The 18490-nt window shown below is 37.1% G+C and overlaps 1 protein-coding gene across 1 annotated transcript in view; it reads left to right on the top strand.

Annotated features, from left to right (window-relative positions):
• Positions 1-2339: 2339 nt before the first annotated feature.
• Positions 2340-18490, top strand: part of LOC120037616 (FYVE and coiled-coil domain-containing protein 1-like) — a gene marked incomplete at its 3' end in the record, with an annotated part of 32070 nt that continues 15919 nt past the window's right edge. Inside the window, exons 1-6 of the mRNA XM_038983612.1 lie at positions 2340-2374; positions 2955-3076; positions 6662-6768; positions 7189-7314; positions 17379-17485; positions 18031-18174. Of these exons, the coding sequence (XP_038839540.1) occupies positions 3016-3076; positions 6662-6768; positions 7189-7314; positions 17379-17485; positions 18031-18174 (545 nt within the window). The remainder of the gene's footprint in view (positions 2375-2954; positions 3077-6661; positions 6769-7188; positions 7315-17378; positions 17486-18030; positions 18175-18490) is intronic.

The raw sequence follows: 18490 nt of genomic DNA, 5'->3' as shown, positions 1-18490 counted from the left end.
CAGAGGTCAAGACATCTGTCTAGAGAACAGCCAGAGGTCAAGACATCTGTCTAGAGGACAGCCAGAGGTCAAGACATCTGTCTAGAGGACAGCCAGAGGTCAAAACATCTGTCTAGAGAACAGCCAGAGGTCAAAACATCTGTCTAGAGAACAGCCAGAGGTCAAAACATCTGTCTAGAGGACAGCCAGAGGTCAATACATCTGTCTAGAGGACAGCCAGAGGTCAAAACATCTGTCTAGAGGACAGCCAGAGGTCAAGACATCTGTCTAGAGAACAGCCAGAGGTCAAAACATCTGTCTAGAGGACAGGCAGAGGTCAAGACATCTTGCTTTCAAATCTGTTTTTGAATACTGACCGTCCAAACAGCAAGTTACAAGTGAACAAATCGAATTTGTGTGTGTTCAGACAGCAGTCATTTGCTGACATGGCTATACGTGTTGTCATGGTAATGACAGGTGTGTGTTCAGTGGTGTAGGCTGATTGATAGGAAGCATGAGCACCACCAATCAGAAGCTAAGGTGACAACAATGGTTGCCACGGACGTTTCCCAGTCGCTCTGAATGTTCAAAATGACGTAAGAACAGTTTTAAAGCCTCAAAGATTATCCCACTTTCAAAACAAGTCATTTTAGGCTAGCCACAGCAGTCAACTAGTTAACTTTGTAGCTGTTTAGCTTTCTGACACATTAAATTATTTGTTTGTAAACAATTAACATGCTAGTTAGCTACCACATGTCCTTGTCAAGCTGTCAACAGAGTTGTTAGATATGCCAAATAACAGTCTAAAAAAAAGGTTTAGGGCAAATAAATCAGATTCAACCATTCAGACACATGTGTATCTGACTTCAAACCACCTACGAAAGGTGAAATGTGGCTTGAAATATCAGATTCCATGTGCTTTTTGTCCGTTTGGACTGCAGGAAAAAGAACACACTCAAATCGGATATTCAAAACAAAAAGAAGGATTTGAGTCACTTCAAACTGCCAATGTGAACAAGTCTTCAGAGGACAATGGAAGTTGACTTCAAAACCCTGATGTAGGCTATATGCCTACCCTGACACTTGTAGGTTAATAAGACTTTATGGAAAACTACACGCCTTCAGAGACCACGGACTAACAGGTCTTTTTTTCAGGCAGTATTTTCTGAGGTTCCTTAAGAGCAGCAGATTTCCCCCGTCCTCCAACTGTAACTACTTTGCTCTACAACACAGGTGTCAAACTCATTCCACGGGGGGCCGAGTGTCTGCGGGTTTTCGCTCCTCCCTTGTACTTGATTGATGAATTAACATCACTAATTAGTTAGGAACTCCCCACACCTGGTTGTCTAGGGCTTTATTGAAAGGAAAAACCAAAAACCTGCAGACACTAGGCCCTCCGTGGAATGAGTTTGACACCCCTGCTCTACAGCCACGATGCATGAACAGAGGAGCAAATATACATAATATTATTATATACATAAGCTAACACAAATGTTTATTAACTCTTTCTCATATTCAGATGCTTTATACGTCCTTCTTGATGCCTTATAATCAGTGGTGCAAAGTAAATAAGTACAAGTACTTTAAAGTACTACTTAAGTCGTTTTTTTTTAGGTATCTGTAGTGTTTTTTACTATTTATATTTTTGATGACTTTTACTTTTACTTCACTACATTTCAAAATAAAAATAATTAACTTTTTACCCCAAGCATTTTCCATGTAGAGGATGCAACGGGTCAGCAGCTCATGAGTCAGTTGTCTTTTCTGATAGGAGTACTGGTCATTACAGTATGGAGTGGAGATAGGAAGGTAGCTTAGATAGTGATTAATCTGTTCTACTCCAGGCTGAGTGGGAACCTCTGAACAGCAGCATCTACTCTGGAAATAAAGAAACACTTATAGAACCACTAAATCCATGTGCAAGTATCTTTTTGCATGTTGTTATTGTTTGTTGTAACGTCACCAGAGACAACAGACAACAGAGTAACAGCTTTTTTGATAATGACAATAAAACAAATATTTTTTATATGTAAAAATGATTACACAATCTATTGTTTACAAGCTCTTTTGAATGTTTCGTTTTTGTTTGTACCTCTCTTACAAATGTTTTTTTTTTTAATCAATACATTTTAATCCTCTATTATTTGATCTTATTGGTGTGTCTAATTTTCAATTACGTTCTTTTGGTTTGAATTGTGTTGAGTTGTGAAACTTTCAGTGTGACACTGGGACATGTCACATGACTTCAGTCTGCTGGTTTATTTACTATGCTGGTTGGAACGATATTGCGCGCAGCTATTGGCTAATGAAGGTGTCAATCATTATGAATGCCCAGCCTTAACGGTAGCACGTTACCTCCTGCTGTAAACTCGGACCTGCCTGAGAATCTCTACAAGTAAGTCTACTTCTGATTATATCTAATAAACTATGTTGTCTGTATTAATGACAACCGATAGACGTTTCAGTTATATTTGTATCAGCTGTTGGTTGCCAGAGCTTGTAGCCTCGGAACAGCAGGTGCACGTTCCAGTCTGCGACTCTCAATATCTCGGTTTATTTAGGAACGTAGACCGACGACACAGTGAAATGTTCTCCAAAATACCAACAACGATACAGCTTTAATACGCTTGTGATTTTGTTGTACCAACTATTAGTAAAATGTACCAAGCCATTACGTCAGTGGGAAGCCCACTGCTGTGTGATGTGATGTCATTATTGGGAGACGAGGATCACTGAATACGTTGTTGTCGCCGTTTTGTTCTTCTGTCTGTCGATCGATATGATGATGATGATGATGATGAGTACAATCGATTAGGAAGTATTTGTTTAGTTGCAGGGCTCATGAATAGAGAAAACAACAACAGTACTGGTGACAGGATGGGGATGCTGGGATCTGGACAATGTTTAGGATTATTTACAGAGGTTGTAGTCAACATTATAAACTGTGCCAATGCTCTTTGTGTGATTCTTGGTAGCCGGTTGCAGACTCCTTGACCCCCCCCCCCCTTCCTTACTACTGATCTCACCACTACCATCATGTGTAACAAGACATCAGTAGGAGAGAACCAACTCCAGAGGATTATCAGAGATCTACACGGTATCTATTGTACAGTTCTCTGTACTCGCTACATGTGTCTGTGTGGATCCATCCATATCAGTGGAGGCTGCTGAGGACGGCGCATAATAATGGCTGCCGTTCCATTGGCTCCATTCCAGCCGTTACTATGAGCCGTCCTCCCCTCCACAGCCTCCACTGATACATAAGTAGCTGCCAAAATAATGAAAACACTTGAATAAATGAGGGATACAAAGTATATTGAAAGTATGTTGTGGTTCCTGAGTTAATTAAGCAATTAACAAGCGTAGGGTCATGTATAAACATGCTGGGCAGGCCATAGTTATGGCTACCAGGAGAATGCCTCCGTCCACAGGGCACAAGTAGTCACTGAATGGTTTGATGAGCATGAAAACGATGTGAACCATATGTCGTGGCAGTCTGTCACCAGATATAATCCAATGTAATAATTATGGGAGATTCTGGAGTGGAGCCTGACAGTGTGTTCTATCACCATCAACAAAACAACAGTGTCACATCCCTCCTATAGAGTTCCAGAATCTATTCCAAGGTGCATTGAAGCTGTTCTGGATTGTGGTGGCCCCAACACCCTATTTATTTTTTAAATGTAACCTTTAATTAACTAGGCAAGTCAGTTAACTTCTCAGGGATATGTGGGACATTAAACAAGCCACATTAAACAAGCTACAACAAGCCACATTAAACAAGCTACAACAAGCCACATTCAACAAGCAACAACAAATCACAATAAACAAGCCACAACAAGCCACATTAAAAAAGCCACAACAAGCCACATTAAACAAGCTACAACAAGCCACAACAAGTCACAATAAACATGTCACATTAAACAAATCACAATAAACAAGCCACATTCAACAAGCCACATTCAACAAGCCACATTCAACAAGCCACAACAAGCCACAACAAGCCACATTCAACAAGCCACAACAAGCCACATTCAACAAGCCACAACAAGCCACAACAAGCCACATTCAACAAGCCACATTCAACAAGCCACAACAAGGGACATTCAACAAGCCACATTCAACAAGCCACAACAAGGGACATTCAACAAGCCACATTCAACAAGCCACAACAAGCCACATTCAACAAGACACATTAAACAAGCCACATTCAACAAGCCACATTCAACAAGCCACATCAAGCCACATTCAACAAGCCACATCAAGCCACATTCAACAAGCCACATTCAACAAGCCACATTCAACAAGCCACAACAAGCCACAACAAGCCACATTCAACAAGCCACATTCAACAAGCCACATTCAACAAGCCACAACAAGGGACATTCAACAAGCCACATTCAACAAGACACATTAAACAAGCCACATTCAACAAGACACATTAAACAAGCCACATTCAACAAGACACATTAAACAAGCCACATTCAACAAGCCACATCAAGCCACATTCAACAAGCCACAACAAGCCACATTCAACAAGCCACATTCAACAAGCCACAACAAGCCACATTCAACAAGACACATTAAACAAGCCACATTCAACAAGACACATTAAACAAGCCACATTCAACAAGACACATTAAACAAGCCACATCAAGCCACATTAACTTCTCTGGGATAGGTGGGACGCTAACGTCCCACTTGGCCAAAAGCCAGAAAAAATGTAGCGAGCTAAATTCAAATATATTACTATAAAAATCAATCTTTCATGAAATCACACATGAAAGACACCAAAGTAAAGCTACACATGTTGTGAATCCAGCCAACATGTCTGATTTCAAAAAGGATTTATGGCGAAAGCACAGCAAACAATTATGTTAGCTCAGTACATAGCCACAGAAAAACACAGCCATTTTTCCAGCAAAAGATAGTAGTCACAAAAAGCAGAAATAGAGATAAAATTAATCACTAACCTTTGATGATCTTCATCAGATGACACTCATAGGACATCATGTTACACAATACATTTATGTTTTGTTCGATAATGTGCATATTTATATCCACAAATCTCGGTTTACATTGGCGCCATGTTCAGAAATGCCTCCAAAATATCCGGAGAAATTGCAGAGAGCCACGTCAAATAACAGAGATACTCATCATAAACTTTGATGAAAGATACATGTTTTACATATAATTAAAGATATTGATCATCTTGGTCATGGATCCCGAGTGGCGCACAATGGGATTGCCTTGCAGTTCTCCAACCGTATCCACTGAAAGCGAGCGAGGTTCAAGGCACGAGGGCAGGGGGACCCCCACCCCGCCACACTGGGGCATTGCACTAATAACGGCGCTGACTAGGGAAACGTTCCCGCTGTTCTGTTCTTAGTGCCAGTCTGCACGTTCAAACTAAAACAATGTAACTAATGGCATCTTTATGCTTTATGCTTTATGCTTTTCATAAAATAATGATAAAAATACTCTTTCAAAATGCCGTTGTTTATTTAGTTATGGATACGAATTACCATGGGAATAAATATCACTGAATTACATAAATATCCTCCAATCCTCTATATGTAATTATTGGCGGAGAGTCACGTCATATTTTTCGATATACTGTAGGCCTACCGTTGGCGACATGAGTCTCACTAGTGTTGAGTAATGTGCTGTTAAAAGTGGTGTCGGTCTTATTTATTTAAGGAGCATATTGAAGTTAGAAGCAACAGGATTTGAAGCAATAACCTACAACTATTTCAGCACCGTTTCACTCTGCTCTGAGACAAGCATGGGGACTGGTCTTGATAAATCAATGAGGCTTTTCATTTCACTGAATCTCTGTTTGGGTGTTGGTTAGACTACAATTAGAAATGTTATGCTCTTAGTGTAACCTTTCTTAACTGACTTGCCTAGTTAAATAACAAATTATTATTTACAAGGATAGCCTACCCCTTCCTCCCCGTCGGGGAATTGAACCCCGGTCTCCCGTGTGCCCGCACGACACGGGGATTCTATAGCTAAATAGCCCGGTACTGTAGCCTTCTCCCGACCGTCACGTTGTACAGCACCATATCTTCTGCTCTATCCTAACAGAAAACCAATTAAATTTTTAATGGAATAGAAACACCATAATATTAATACAATTAATGAAGCAAGTACCAGTCCAAATGTTTGGACACACCTACTCATTCCAGGGCTTTTCTTTATTTGTACTATTTTCTACATTGTAGAATAATAGTGAAGACATCAAAACTATGAAATAACAAACATGGAATGAGTTAACAACACATTCTTATTTACAAGGACAGCCTACTCCTTCCTCTCCGTCGGGGAATTGAACCCTGGTCTCCCGCGTGCCTGCATTCTCTAGTACAGCCACTATTGACGGCTATCAAACTGCAGAAAATAGTCTGAAACACACAGCGAATGGATCCAACCAATTTGCAGAGTCACATGCTTGATGTAGTTATTGCGTGCTAGGAATATGGGACAGAATACTAAACTTTTTATTATTTGTGTCAGTAATTTTGACCCCTACCTTATTTTGTGTGCATCCGTGTAGGTGTGTGGTGCATCAAGGTTGGCGTGATGAAGCTATAGCTTGTGTACATGTGTGGTGCATCAAGGTTGGCGTGATGAAGCTATAGCTTGTGTACACGTGTGTGTTGTGTATATGAACCTGTAGAAGCAGTGACTGATCTGAGTAAGGAACACAGAGAGACGGGTGAACCAATCACAGACGACAGCCCCAACCTGCATAAACTGTCCTACAAACTAGAGTACCTTCTACAGGTAATACACAGAAACTCACTCTCTCTCTCTCTTTCATAAACTGTCCTACAAACTAGAGTACCTTCTACAGGTAATACACAGAAACTCTCTCTCTCTCTCTTTCATAAACTGTCCTACAAACTAGAGTAACTTCTACAGGTAATACACAGAAACTCTCTCTCTCTCTCTTTCATAAACTGTCCTACAAACTAGAGTACCTTCTACAGGTAATACACAGAAACTCTCTCTCTCTCTCTTTCATAAACTATCCTACAAACTAGAGTAACTTCTACAGGTAATACACACAGAAACTCACTCTCTCTTTCTCGCATAAACTGCTAGGATACCGGAAAGCTAAATGATCCTAGATAGGACCTCAAGGTTTTCCTGGGAAAACTCCAGGGCCTGTGAATCTGAGCTGTTGTTGTGTGTTTACATCAGTTTGACCAGAAGGAGAAGGCGGATTTCCTAGGCAGCAGGAAGGAGTACTGGGATTACTTCAGAGAGTGTCTTGCCAAGACCAGAGGAGTTAATGACGGCCTGCGGTTTGTCAAGGCTATACCAGAGGTAATCCTCACTCATACACAAACCGATGAAGCCAATTGTCCAGCAAAATGGCCGCGGTCACCGTAATAACCATTCAAATAGCAATTTGTATTTTTTTTTAAATACATAATATTTGTTTTGCTGTTCGAAGGTTTTATTTTTTTATTGTACTTTTTCTGACTGCATGTGCTGCCGTAGAAATAGAATGAGTAAAACAGCCGTCCCCATTCAAGTCAATAATGGCATAATGTGTGGACTGGCGGCCATTGTTTACCAGTCATATTACCAGGGTTACAGGTTCCAAGCCTGTTCTATTCATTCTATTTACCAGTCATATTACCAGGGTTAGAGGTTCCAAGCCTGTTCTATTCATTCTATTTACCAGTCATATTACCAGGGTTACAGGTTCCAAGCCTGTTCTATTCATTCTATTTACCAGTCATATTACCAGGGTTAGAGGTTCCAAGCCTGTTCTATTCATTCTATTTACCAGTCATATTACCAGGGTTACAGGTTCCAAGCCTGTTCTATTCATTCTATTTACCAGTCATATTACCAGGGTTACAGGTTCCAAGCCTGTTCTATTCATTCTATTTACCAGTCATATTACCAGGGTTAGAGGTTCCAAGCCTGTTCTATTCATTCTATTTACCAGTCATATTACCAGGGTTAGAGGTTCCAAGCCTGTTCTATTCATTCTATTTACCAGTCATATTACCAGGGTTAGAGGTTCCAAGCCTGTTCTATTCATTCTATTTACCAGTCATATTACCAGGGTTACAGGTTCCAAGCCTGTTCTATTCATTCTATTTACCAGTCATATTACCAGGGTTAGAGGTTCCAAGCCTGTTCTATTCATTCTATTTACCAGTCATATTACCAGGGTTAGAGGTTCCAAGCCTGTTCTATTCATTCTATTTACCAGTCATATTACCAGGGTTAGAGGTTCCAAGCCTGTTCTATTCATTCTATTTACCAGTCATATTACCAGGGTTACAGGTTCCAAGCCTGTTCTATTCATTCTATTTACCAGTCATATTACCAGGGTTAGAGGTTCCAAGCCTGTTCTATTCATTCTATTTACCAGTCATATTACCAGGGTTACAGGTTCCAAGCCTGTTCTATTCATTCTATTTACCAGTCATATTACCAGGGTTACAGGTTCCAAGCCTGTTCTATTCATTCTATTTACCAGTCATATTACCAGGGTTAGAGGTTCCAAGCCTGTTCTATTCATTCTATTTACCAGTCATATTACCAGGGTTAGAGGTTCCAAGCCTGTTCTATTCATTCTATTTACCAGTCATATTACCAGGGTTACAGGTTCCAAGCCTGTTCTATTCATTCTATTTACCAGTCATATTACCAGGGTTAGAGGTTCCAAGCCTGTTCTATTCATTCTATTTACCAGTCATATTACCAGGGTTAGAGGTTCCAAGCCTGTTCTATTCATTCTATTTACCAGTCATATTACCAGGGTTAGAGGTTCCAAGCCTGTTCTATTCATTCTATTTACCAGTCATATTACCAGGGTTAGAGGTTCCAAGCCTGTTCTATTCATTCTATTTACCAGTCATATTACCAGGGTTACAGGTTCCAAGCCTGTTCTATTCATTCTATTTACCAGTCATATTACCAGGGTTAGAGGTTCCAAGCCTGTTCTATTCATTCTATTTACCAGTCATATTACCAGGGTTAGAGGTTCCAAGCCTGTTCTATTCATTCTATTTACCAGTCATATTACCAGGGTTACAGGTTCCAAGCCTGTTCTATTCATTCTATTTACCAGTCATGTTACCAGGGTTAGAGGTTCCAAGCCTGTTCTATTCATTGTATTTACCAGTCATGTTTCTCTAAGGTAGTGCATAGTTTGTATTTACCAGGGTTAGTATAGTAGTTACATAGTTTGTATTTACCAGGGTTAGTATAGTAGTTACATAGTTTGTATTTACCAGGGTTAGTATAGTAGTTACATAGTTTGTATTTACCAGGGTTAGTATAGTAGTTACATAGTTTGTATTTACCAGGGTTAGTATAGTAGTTACATAGTTTGTATTTACCAGGGTTAGTATAGTAGTTACATAGTTTGTATTTACCAGGGTTAGTATAGTAGTTACATAGTTTGTATTTACCAGGGTTAGTATAGTAGTTACATAGTTTGTATTTACCAGGGTTAGTATAGTAGTTACATAGTTTGTATTTACCAGGGTTAGTATAGCAGTTACATAGTTTGTATTTACCAGGGTTAGTATAGCAGTTACATAGTTTGTATTTACCAGGGTTAGTATAGTAGTTACATAGTTTGTATTTACCAGGGTTAGTATAGTAGTTACATAGTTTGTATTTACCAGGGTTAGTATAGTAGTTACATAGTTTGTATTTACCAGGGTTAGTATAGTAGTTACATAGTTTGTATTTACCAGGGTTAGTATAGTAGTTACATAGTTTGTATTTACCAGGGTTAGTATAGTAGTTACATAGTTTGTATTTACCAGGGTTAGTATAGTAGTTACATAGTTTGTATTTACCAGGGTTAGTATAGTAGTTACATAGTTTGTATTTACCAGGGTTAGTATAGTAGTTACATAGTTTGTATTTACCAGGGTTAGTATAGTAGTTACATAGTTTGTATTTACCAGGGTTAGTATAGTAGTTACATAGTTTGTATTTACCAGGGTTAGTATAGTAGTTACATAGTTTGTATTTACCAGGGTTAGTATAGTAGTTACATAGTTTGTATTTACCAGGGTTAGTATAGTAGTTACATAGTTTGTATTTACCAGGGTTAGTATAGTAGTTACATAGTTTGTATTTACCAGGGTTAGTATAGTAGTTACATAGTTTGTATTTACCAGGGTTAGTATAGTAGTTACATAGTTTGTATTTACCAGGGTTAGTATAGTAGTTACATAGTTTGTATTTACCAGGGTTAGTATAGTAGTTACATAGTTTGTATTTACCAGGGTTAGTATAGTAGTTACATAGTTTGTATTTACCAGGGTTAGTATAGTAGTTACATAGTTTGTATTTACCAGGGTTAGTATAGTAGTTACATAGTTTGTATTTACCATGGTTAGTATAGTAGTTACATAGTTTGTATTTACCAGGGTTAGTATAGTAGTTACATAGTTTGTATTTACCAGGGTTAGTATAGTAGTTACATAGTTTGTATTTACCTTGGTTAGTATAGTAGTTACATAGTTTGTATTTACCAGGGTTAGTATAGTAGTTACATAGTTTGTATTTACCAGGGTTAGTATAGTAGTTACATAGTTTGTATTTACCAGGGTTAGTATAGTAGTTACATAGTTTGTATTTACCAGGGTTAGTATAGTAGTTACATAGTTTGTATTTACCAGGGTTAGTATAGTAGTTACATAGTTTGTATTTACCAGGGTTAGTATAGTAGTTACATAGTTTGTATTTACCAGGGTTAGTATAGTAGTTACATAGTTTGTATTTACCATTGTTAGTATAGTAGTTACATAGTTTGTATTTACCAGGGTTAGTATAGTAGTTACATAGTTTGTATTTACCAGGGTTAGTATAGTAGTTACATAGTTTGTATTTACCAGGGTTAGTATAGTAGTTACATAGTTTGTATTTACCATTGTTAGTATAGTAGTTACATAGTTTGTATTTACCAGGGTTAGTATAGTAGTTACATAGTTTGTATTTACCAGGGTTAGTATAGTAGTTACATAGTTTGTATTTACCTTGGTTAGTATAGTAGTTACATAGTTTGTATTTACCAGGGTTAGTATAGTAGTTACATAGTTTGTATTTACCAGGGTTAGTATAGTAGTTACATAGTTTGTATTTACCAGGGTTAGTATAGTAGTTACATAGTTTGTATTTACCAGGGTTAGTATAGGAGTTACATAGTTTGTATTTACCAGGGTTAGTATAGTAGTTACATAGTTTGTATTTACCAGGGTTAGTATAGTAGTTACATAGTTTGTATTTACCATTGTTAGTATAGTAGTTACATAGTTTGTATTTACCAGGGTTAGTATAGTAGTTACATAGTTTGTATTTACCAGGGTTAGTATAGTAGTTACATAGTTTGTATTTACCATGGTTAGTATAGTAGTTACATAGTTTGTATTTACCATTGTTAGTATAGTAGTTACATAGTTTGTATTTACCAGGGTTAGTATAGTAGTTACATAGTTTGTATTTACCAGGGTTAGTATAGTAGTTACATAGTTTGTATTTACCTTGGTTAGTATAGTAGTTACATAGTTTGTATTTACCAGGGTTAGTATAGTAGTTACATAGTTTGTATTTACCAGGGTTAGTATAGTAGTTACATAGTTTGTATTTACCAGGGTTAGTATAGTAGTTACATAGTTTGTATTTACCAGGGTTAGTATAGTAGTTACATAGTTTGTATTTACCATGGTTAGTATAGTAGTTACATAGTTTGTATTTACCAGGGTTAGTATAGTAGTTACATAGTTTGTATTTACCAGGGTTAGTATAGTAGTTACATAGTTTGTATTTACCATTGGTTAGTATAGTAGTTACATAGTTTGTATTTACCAGGGTTAGTATAGTAGTTACATAGTTTGTATTTACCAGGGTTAGTATAGTAGTTACATAGTTTGTATTTACCAGGGTTAGTATAGTAGTTACATAGTTTGTATTTACCAGGGTTAGTATAGTAGTTACATAGTTTGTATTTACCAGGGTTAGTATAGTAGTTACATAGTTTGTATTTACCTTGGTTAGTATAGTAGTTACATAGTTTGTATTTACCAGGGTTAGTTTGTATTTACCAGGGTTAGTATAGTAGTTACATAGTTTGTATTTACCAGGGTTAGTATAGTAGTTACATAGTTTGTATTTACCAGGGTTAGTATAGTAGTTACATAGTTTGTATTTACCAGGGTTAGTATAGTAGTTACATAGTTTGTATTTACCTTGGTTAGTATAGTAGTTACATAGTTTGTATTTACCAGGGTTAGTATAGTAGTTACATAGTTTGTATTTACCAGGGTTAGTATAGTAGTTACATAGTTTGTATTTACCAGGGTTAGTATAGTAGTTACATAGTTTGTATTTACCAGGGTTAGTATAGTAGTTACATAGTTTGTATTTACCAGGGTTAGTATAGTAGTTACATAGTTTGTATTTACCAGGGTTAGTATAGCTAGTTACATAGTTTGTATTTACCATGGTTAGTATAGTAGTTACATAGTTTGTATTTACCAGGGTTAGTATAGTAGTTACATAGTTTGTATTTACCAGGGTTAGTATAGTAGTTACATAGTTTGTATTTACCAGGGTTAGTATAGTAGTTACATAGTTTGTATTTACCAGGGTTAGTATAGTAGTTACATAGTTTGTATTTACCAGGGTTAGTATAGTAGTTACATAGTTTGTATTTACCAGGGTTAGTATAGTAGTTACATAGTTTGTATTTACCATGGTTAGTATAGTAGTTACATAGTTTGTATTTACCAGGGTTAGTATAGTAGTTACATAGTTTGTATTTACCAGGGTTAGTATAGTAGTTACATAGTTTGTATTTACCAGGGTTAGTATAGTAGTTACATAGTTTGTATTTACCATGGTTAGTATAGTAGTTACATAGTTTGTATTTACCAGGGTTAGTATAGTAGTTACATAGTTTGTATTTACCAGGGTTAGTATAGTAGTTACATAGTTTGTATTTACCAGGGTTAGTATAGTAGTTACATAGTTTGTATTTACCAGGGTTAGTATAGTAGTTACATAGTTTGTATTTACCAGGGTTAGTATAGTAGTTACATAGTTTGTATTTACCTTGGTTAGTATAGTAGTTACATAGTTTGTATTTACCAGGGTTAGTATAGTAGTTACATAGTTTGTATTTACCAGGGTTAGTATAGTAGTTACATAGTTTGTATTTACCATGGTTAGTATAGTAGTTACATAGTTTGTATTTACCATTGTTAGTATAGTAGTTACATAGTTTGTATTTACCAGGGTTAGTATAGTAGTTACATAGTTTGTATTTACCAGGGTTAGTATAGTAGTTACATAGTTTGTATTTACCTTGGTTAGTATAGTAGTTACATAGTTTGTATTTACCTTGGTTAGTATAGTAGTTACATAGTTTGTATTTACCAGGGTTAGTATAGTAGTTACATAGTTTGTATTTACCAGGGTTAGTATAGTAGTTACATAGTTTGTATTTACCAGGGTTAGTATAGTAGTTACATAGTTTGTATTTACCAGGGTTAGTATAGTAGTTACATAGTTTGTATTTACCAGGGTTAGTATAGTAGTTACATAGTTTGTATTTACCTTGGTTAGTATAGTAGTTACATAGTTTGTATTTACCAGGGTTAGTATAGTAGTTACATAGTTTGTATTTACCAGGGTTAGTATAGTAGTTACATAGTTTGTATTTACCAGGGTTAGTATAGTAGTTACATAGTTTGTATTTACCAGGGTTAGTATAGTAGTTACATAGTTTGTATTTACCTTGGTTAGTATAGTAGTTACATAGTTTGTATTTACCAGGGTTAGTTTGTATTTACCAGGGTTAGTATAGTAGTTACATAGTTTGTATTTACCAGGGTTAGTATAGTAGTTACATAGTTTGTATTTACCAGGGTTAGTATAGTAGTTACATAGTTTGTATTTACCATGGTTAGTATAGTAGTTACATAGTTTGTATTTACCAGGGTTAGTATAGTAGTTACATAGTTTGTATTTACCAGGGTTAGTATAGTAGTTACATAGTTTGTATTTACCAGGGTTAGTATAGTAGTTACATAGTTTGTATTTACCAGGGTTAGTATAGTAGTTACATAGTTTGTATTTACCTTGGTTAGTATAGTAGTTACATAGTTTGTATTTACCAGGGTTAGTATAGTAGTTACATAGTTTGTATTTACCTTGGTTAGTATAGTAGTTACATAGTTTGTATTTACCAGGGTTAGTATAGTAGTTACGTAGTTTGTATTTACCAGGGTTAGTATAGTAGTTACATAGTTTGTATTTACCAGGGTTAGTATAGTAGTTACATAGTTTGTATTTACCAGGGTTAGTATAGTAGTTACATAGTTTGTATTTACCAGGGTTAGTATAGTAGTTACATAGTTTGTATTTACCTTGGTTAGTATAGTAGTTACATAGTTTGTATTTACCAGGGTTAGTTTGTATTTACCAGGGTTAGTATAGTAGTTACATAGTTTGTATTTACCAGGGTTAGTATAGTAGTTACATAGTTTGTATTTACCAGGGTTAGTATAGTAGTTACATAGTTTGTATTTACCAGGGTTAGTATAGTAGTTACATAGTTTGTATTTACCAGGGTTAGTATAGTAGTTACATAGTTTGTATTTACCAGGGTTAGTATAGTAGTTACATAGTTTGTATTTACTAGGGTTAGTATAGTAGTTACATAGTTTGTATTTACTAGGGTTAGTTTGTATTTACCAGGGTTAGTATAGTAGTTACATAGTTTGTATTTACCAGGGTTAGTATAGTAGTTACATAGTTTGTATTTACCAGGGTTAGTATAGTAGTTACATAGTTTGTATTTACCAGGGTTAGTATAGTAGTTACATAGTTTGTATTTACCAGGGTTAGTATAGTAGTTACATAGTTTGTATTTACCAGGGTTAGTATAGTAGTTACATAGTTTGTATTTACCAGGGTTAGTTTGTATTTACCAGGGTTAGTATAGTAGTTACATAGTTTGTATTTACTAGGGTTAGTATAGTAGTTACATAGTTTGTATTTACCAGGGTTAGTATAGTAGTTACATAGTTTGTATTTACCAGGGTTAGTATAGTAGTTACATAGTTTGTATTTACCAGGGTTAGTATAGTAGTTACATAGTTTGTATTTACCAGGGTTAGTATAGTAGTTACATAGTTTGTATTTACCAGGGTTAGTATAGTAGTTACATAGTTTGTATTTACCATGGTTAGTATAGTAGTTACGTAGTTTGTATTTACCAGGGTTAGTATAGTAGTTACATAGTTTGTATTTACCAGGGTTAGTATAGTAGTTACATAGTTTGTATTTACCAGGGTTAGTATAGTAGTTACATAGTTTGTATTTACCAGGGTTAGTATAGTAGTTACATAGTTTGTATTTACCAGGGTTAGTATAGTAGTTACGTAGTTTGGTTAATGTTGTGAAGTGATTAGGTTATTCAACATGTTATGTTAACATTTGGACTAGGTTGTGTTCACGTTGTGACCAGGTTAAGGTTGTGACCAGGTTATGTTAACATTTGGACTAGGCTGTGTTCACGTTGTGACCAGGTTATGTTAAGGTTGTGGTAAAGTTGTGACCAGGTTATGTTAAGGTTGTGGTAAAGTTGTGACCAGGTTATGTTAAGGTTGTGGTAAAGTTGTGACCAGGTTATGGTAATGTTGTGACCAGGTTATGTTAAGGTTGTGACCATGTTATATTAACATTTGGACTAGGTTGTGTTCACGTTGTGGCCAGGTTAATGTTGTGACCAGGTTATGTTAAGGTTGTGGTAATGTTGTGACCAGGTTATGTTAAGGTTGTGGTAATGTTGTGACCAGGTTATGTTAAGGTTATGGTAATGTTGTGACCAGGTTATGTTAAGGTTGTGGTAATGTTGTGACCAGGTTATGGTAATGTTGTTGTAATGTTGTGACCAGGTTATGGTAATGTTGTGACCAGGTTATGTTAAGGTTGTTGTAATGTTGTGACCAGGTTATGGTAATGTTGTGACCAGGTTATGTTAAGGTTATGGTAATGTTGTGACCAGGTTATGTTAAGGTTGTGGTAATGCTGTGACCAGGTTATGTTAAGGTTGTGGTTATGTTGTGACCAGGTTATGTTAAGGTTGTTGTAATGTTGTGACCAGGTTAAGTTTGTGACCAGGTTATGGTAATGTTGTGACCAGGTTATGGTAATGTTGTGACCAGGTTATGGTAATGTTGTGACCAGGTTATGTTAAGGTTGTGGTAATGCTGTGACCAGGTTATGTTAAGGTTGTGGTTATGTTGTGACCAGGTTATGTTAAGGTTGTTGTAATGTTGTGACCAGGTTAAGTTTGTGACCAGGTTATGGTAATGTTGTGACCAGGTTATGGTAATGTTGTGACCAGGTTATGGTAATGTTGTGACCAGGTTATGTTAAGGTTGTGGTAAAGTTGTGACCAGGTTATGGTAATGTTGTGACCAGGTTATGTTAAGGTTGTGGTAAAGTTGTGACCAGGTTATGGTAATGTTGTGACCAGGTTATGTTAAGGTTGTTGTAATGTTGTGACCAGGTTAAGGTTGTGACCAGGTTATGTTAAGGTTGTGGTAAAGTTGTGACCAGGTTAGAGGCACGCTATCCCATCTGTCCTCCTGTCCACTCAGTGTAATCTTCCTGTCCATCTGGTGCTCAAGGGAATTGAACCTGAATCACATGTTGACTAGGTAACACATGACTCCAGTTCTCTGCTGCCAATGACTGGAACGAATTGCAAAAATCACTGAAGTTGGAGACTCATATCTCCCTCACTAGCTTTAAGCACCGGCTGTCAGAGCAGCTCACAGATCACTGCATCTGTACACAGCCCATCTGTAAAACACCCATCCAACTACCTCATCCCCATATTGTATGTATTTATTTATCTTGCTCCTTTTCTCTCCAGTATCTACTTGCACATTCATCTTCTGCACATCCTACCATTCCAGTGTTTAATTGCGAAATTGTAATTATTTTGCCACCACGGCCTATTTATTGCCTTACCTCCCTAATCTTACCTCATTTGCACACACTGTATATAGACTTATTTTTCTACTGTATTATTGACTGTATGTTTGTTTTACTCCATGTGTAACTCTGTGTTGTATGTGTCGAACTGCTTTGCTTTATCTTGGCCAGGTCGCAGTTGTAAATGAGAACTTGTTCTCAACTGGCCCTACCTGGTTAAATAAAAAAGAAATAAAAATGACTGGACTATTCTGGCTGCCTGGTGGCAGGATGTGTATATACAGCCATTGTAGGACCTTCCAGTTCTGAGACAGAGTTTGATGTCTGTACTAACAATTCCTATAAGCTTTGAACTTGAACTCTATCATGAATCCATCCTGTCTTCTGTTGTGTTACAGTTAAAGACGTCCCTGGGTAAAGGTAGAGCGTTTCTCCGCTATTCTCTGGTCCATCAGCGTCTGGCTGATACCCTACAACAGTGTCTATTCAACCACAAGGTTACCAGGTACACACACACACACACCATCTGACGCCCAGCTGGATAAAAAGAAGACCTAGTACAGTGTATTGAAGCAGTACATGTCCAATATACCACAGCTACAGGCTGTGCTCTGCTCGACGCTACGCGGAGTGCCTGCATACAGCCCTTCGCCGTGGCTGTTATAAACGGGTTACCAACGTAATTAGAGCAGTAAAAATACATGTTTCGTCATACCCGTTGTATACGGTCTGATATACCATGACTGTCAGCCAATCAGCATTCAGGGCTCGAACCACCCAGTTTATTGTTGTATATAAAGTATTTTATAACTGCGATGTTTCCCTTCCCCTGTTTAGTTTAGTTTTACTTCCTTAATGTCAGAGTCTGTCTTCCTGTCTCATATCCCACCAAAGCCAAATGTCAGTCTCTTTCTTTTCTAATAGCTTGTGTGTGTGTGTGTGTGTGTGTGTGTGTGTGTGTGTGTGTGTGTGTGTGTGTGTGTGTGTGTGTGTGTGTGTGTGTGTGTGTGTGTGTGTGTGTGTGTGTGTGTGTGTGTGTGTGTGTTCCAGTGAGTGGTACTTTGCTCGCAGTCCCTTCCTGAAGTCTCACCTCAGCAGTGACATCATCAGTCACCTGTATGTTCTCAACGAGGTCCAGTTTGACGTGGCATTCAGAGGTCACGACCTCGATGCCGATTGGCCCACATTCGCCAGGTATTACACTTTTGTTTACCCTTAATAGGAGTGGTCAGTAATCACCCCACGGTATCTCCTGGTGACCACTTCCTGGTGACCACTTCCTGGTGACCACTTCCTGGTGACCACTTCCTGGTTTCTATAGAATGGTACCAGCTAAAGGTACATCAAAACATCTAATCCAATCACATTGTGTTTGTCACATGCGCCGAATACAACAGGTGTAGGTACCGTGAAATGCTTACTTACAAGTGTCGTGTTTGGACTACCATTAAATGTGAAGACTTATTTATATCAAATCAGTTCTCTAGGTTTATTTATTACGTGATTAAAC

Source organism: Salvelinus namaycush, unplaced genomic scaffold (assembly GCF_016432855.1).
Source record: "Salvelinus namaycush isolate Seneca unplaced genomic scaffold, SaNama_1.0 Scaffold1777, whole genome shotgun sequence".
Lineage (NCBI taxonomy): Eukaryota > Metazoa > Chordata > Actinopteri > Salmoniformes > Salmonidae > Salvelinus > Salvelinus namaycush.
Note: the sequence above shows the minus strand (reverse complement) of the source record. Positions and strands in the feature narration are given on the sequence as shown.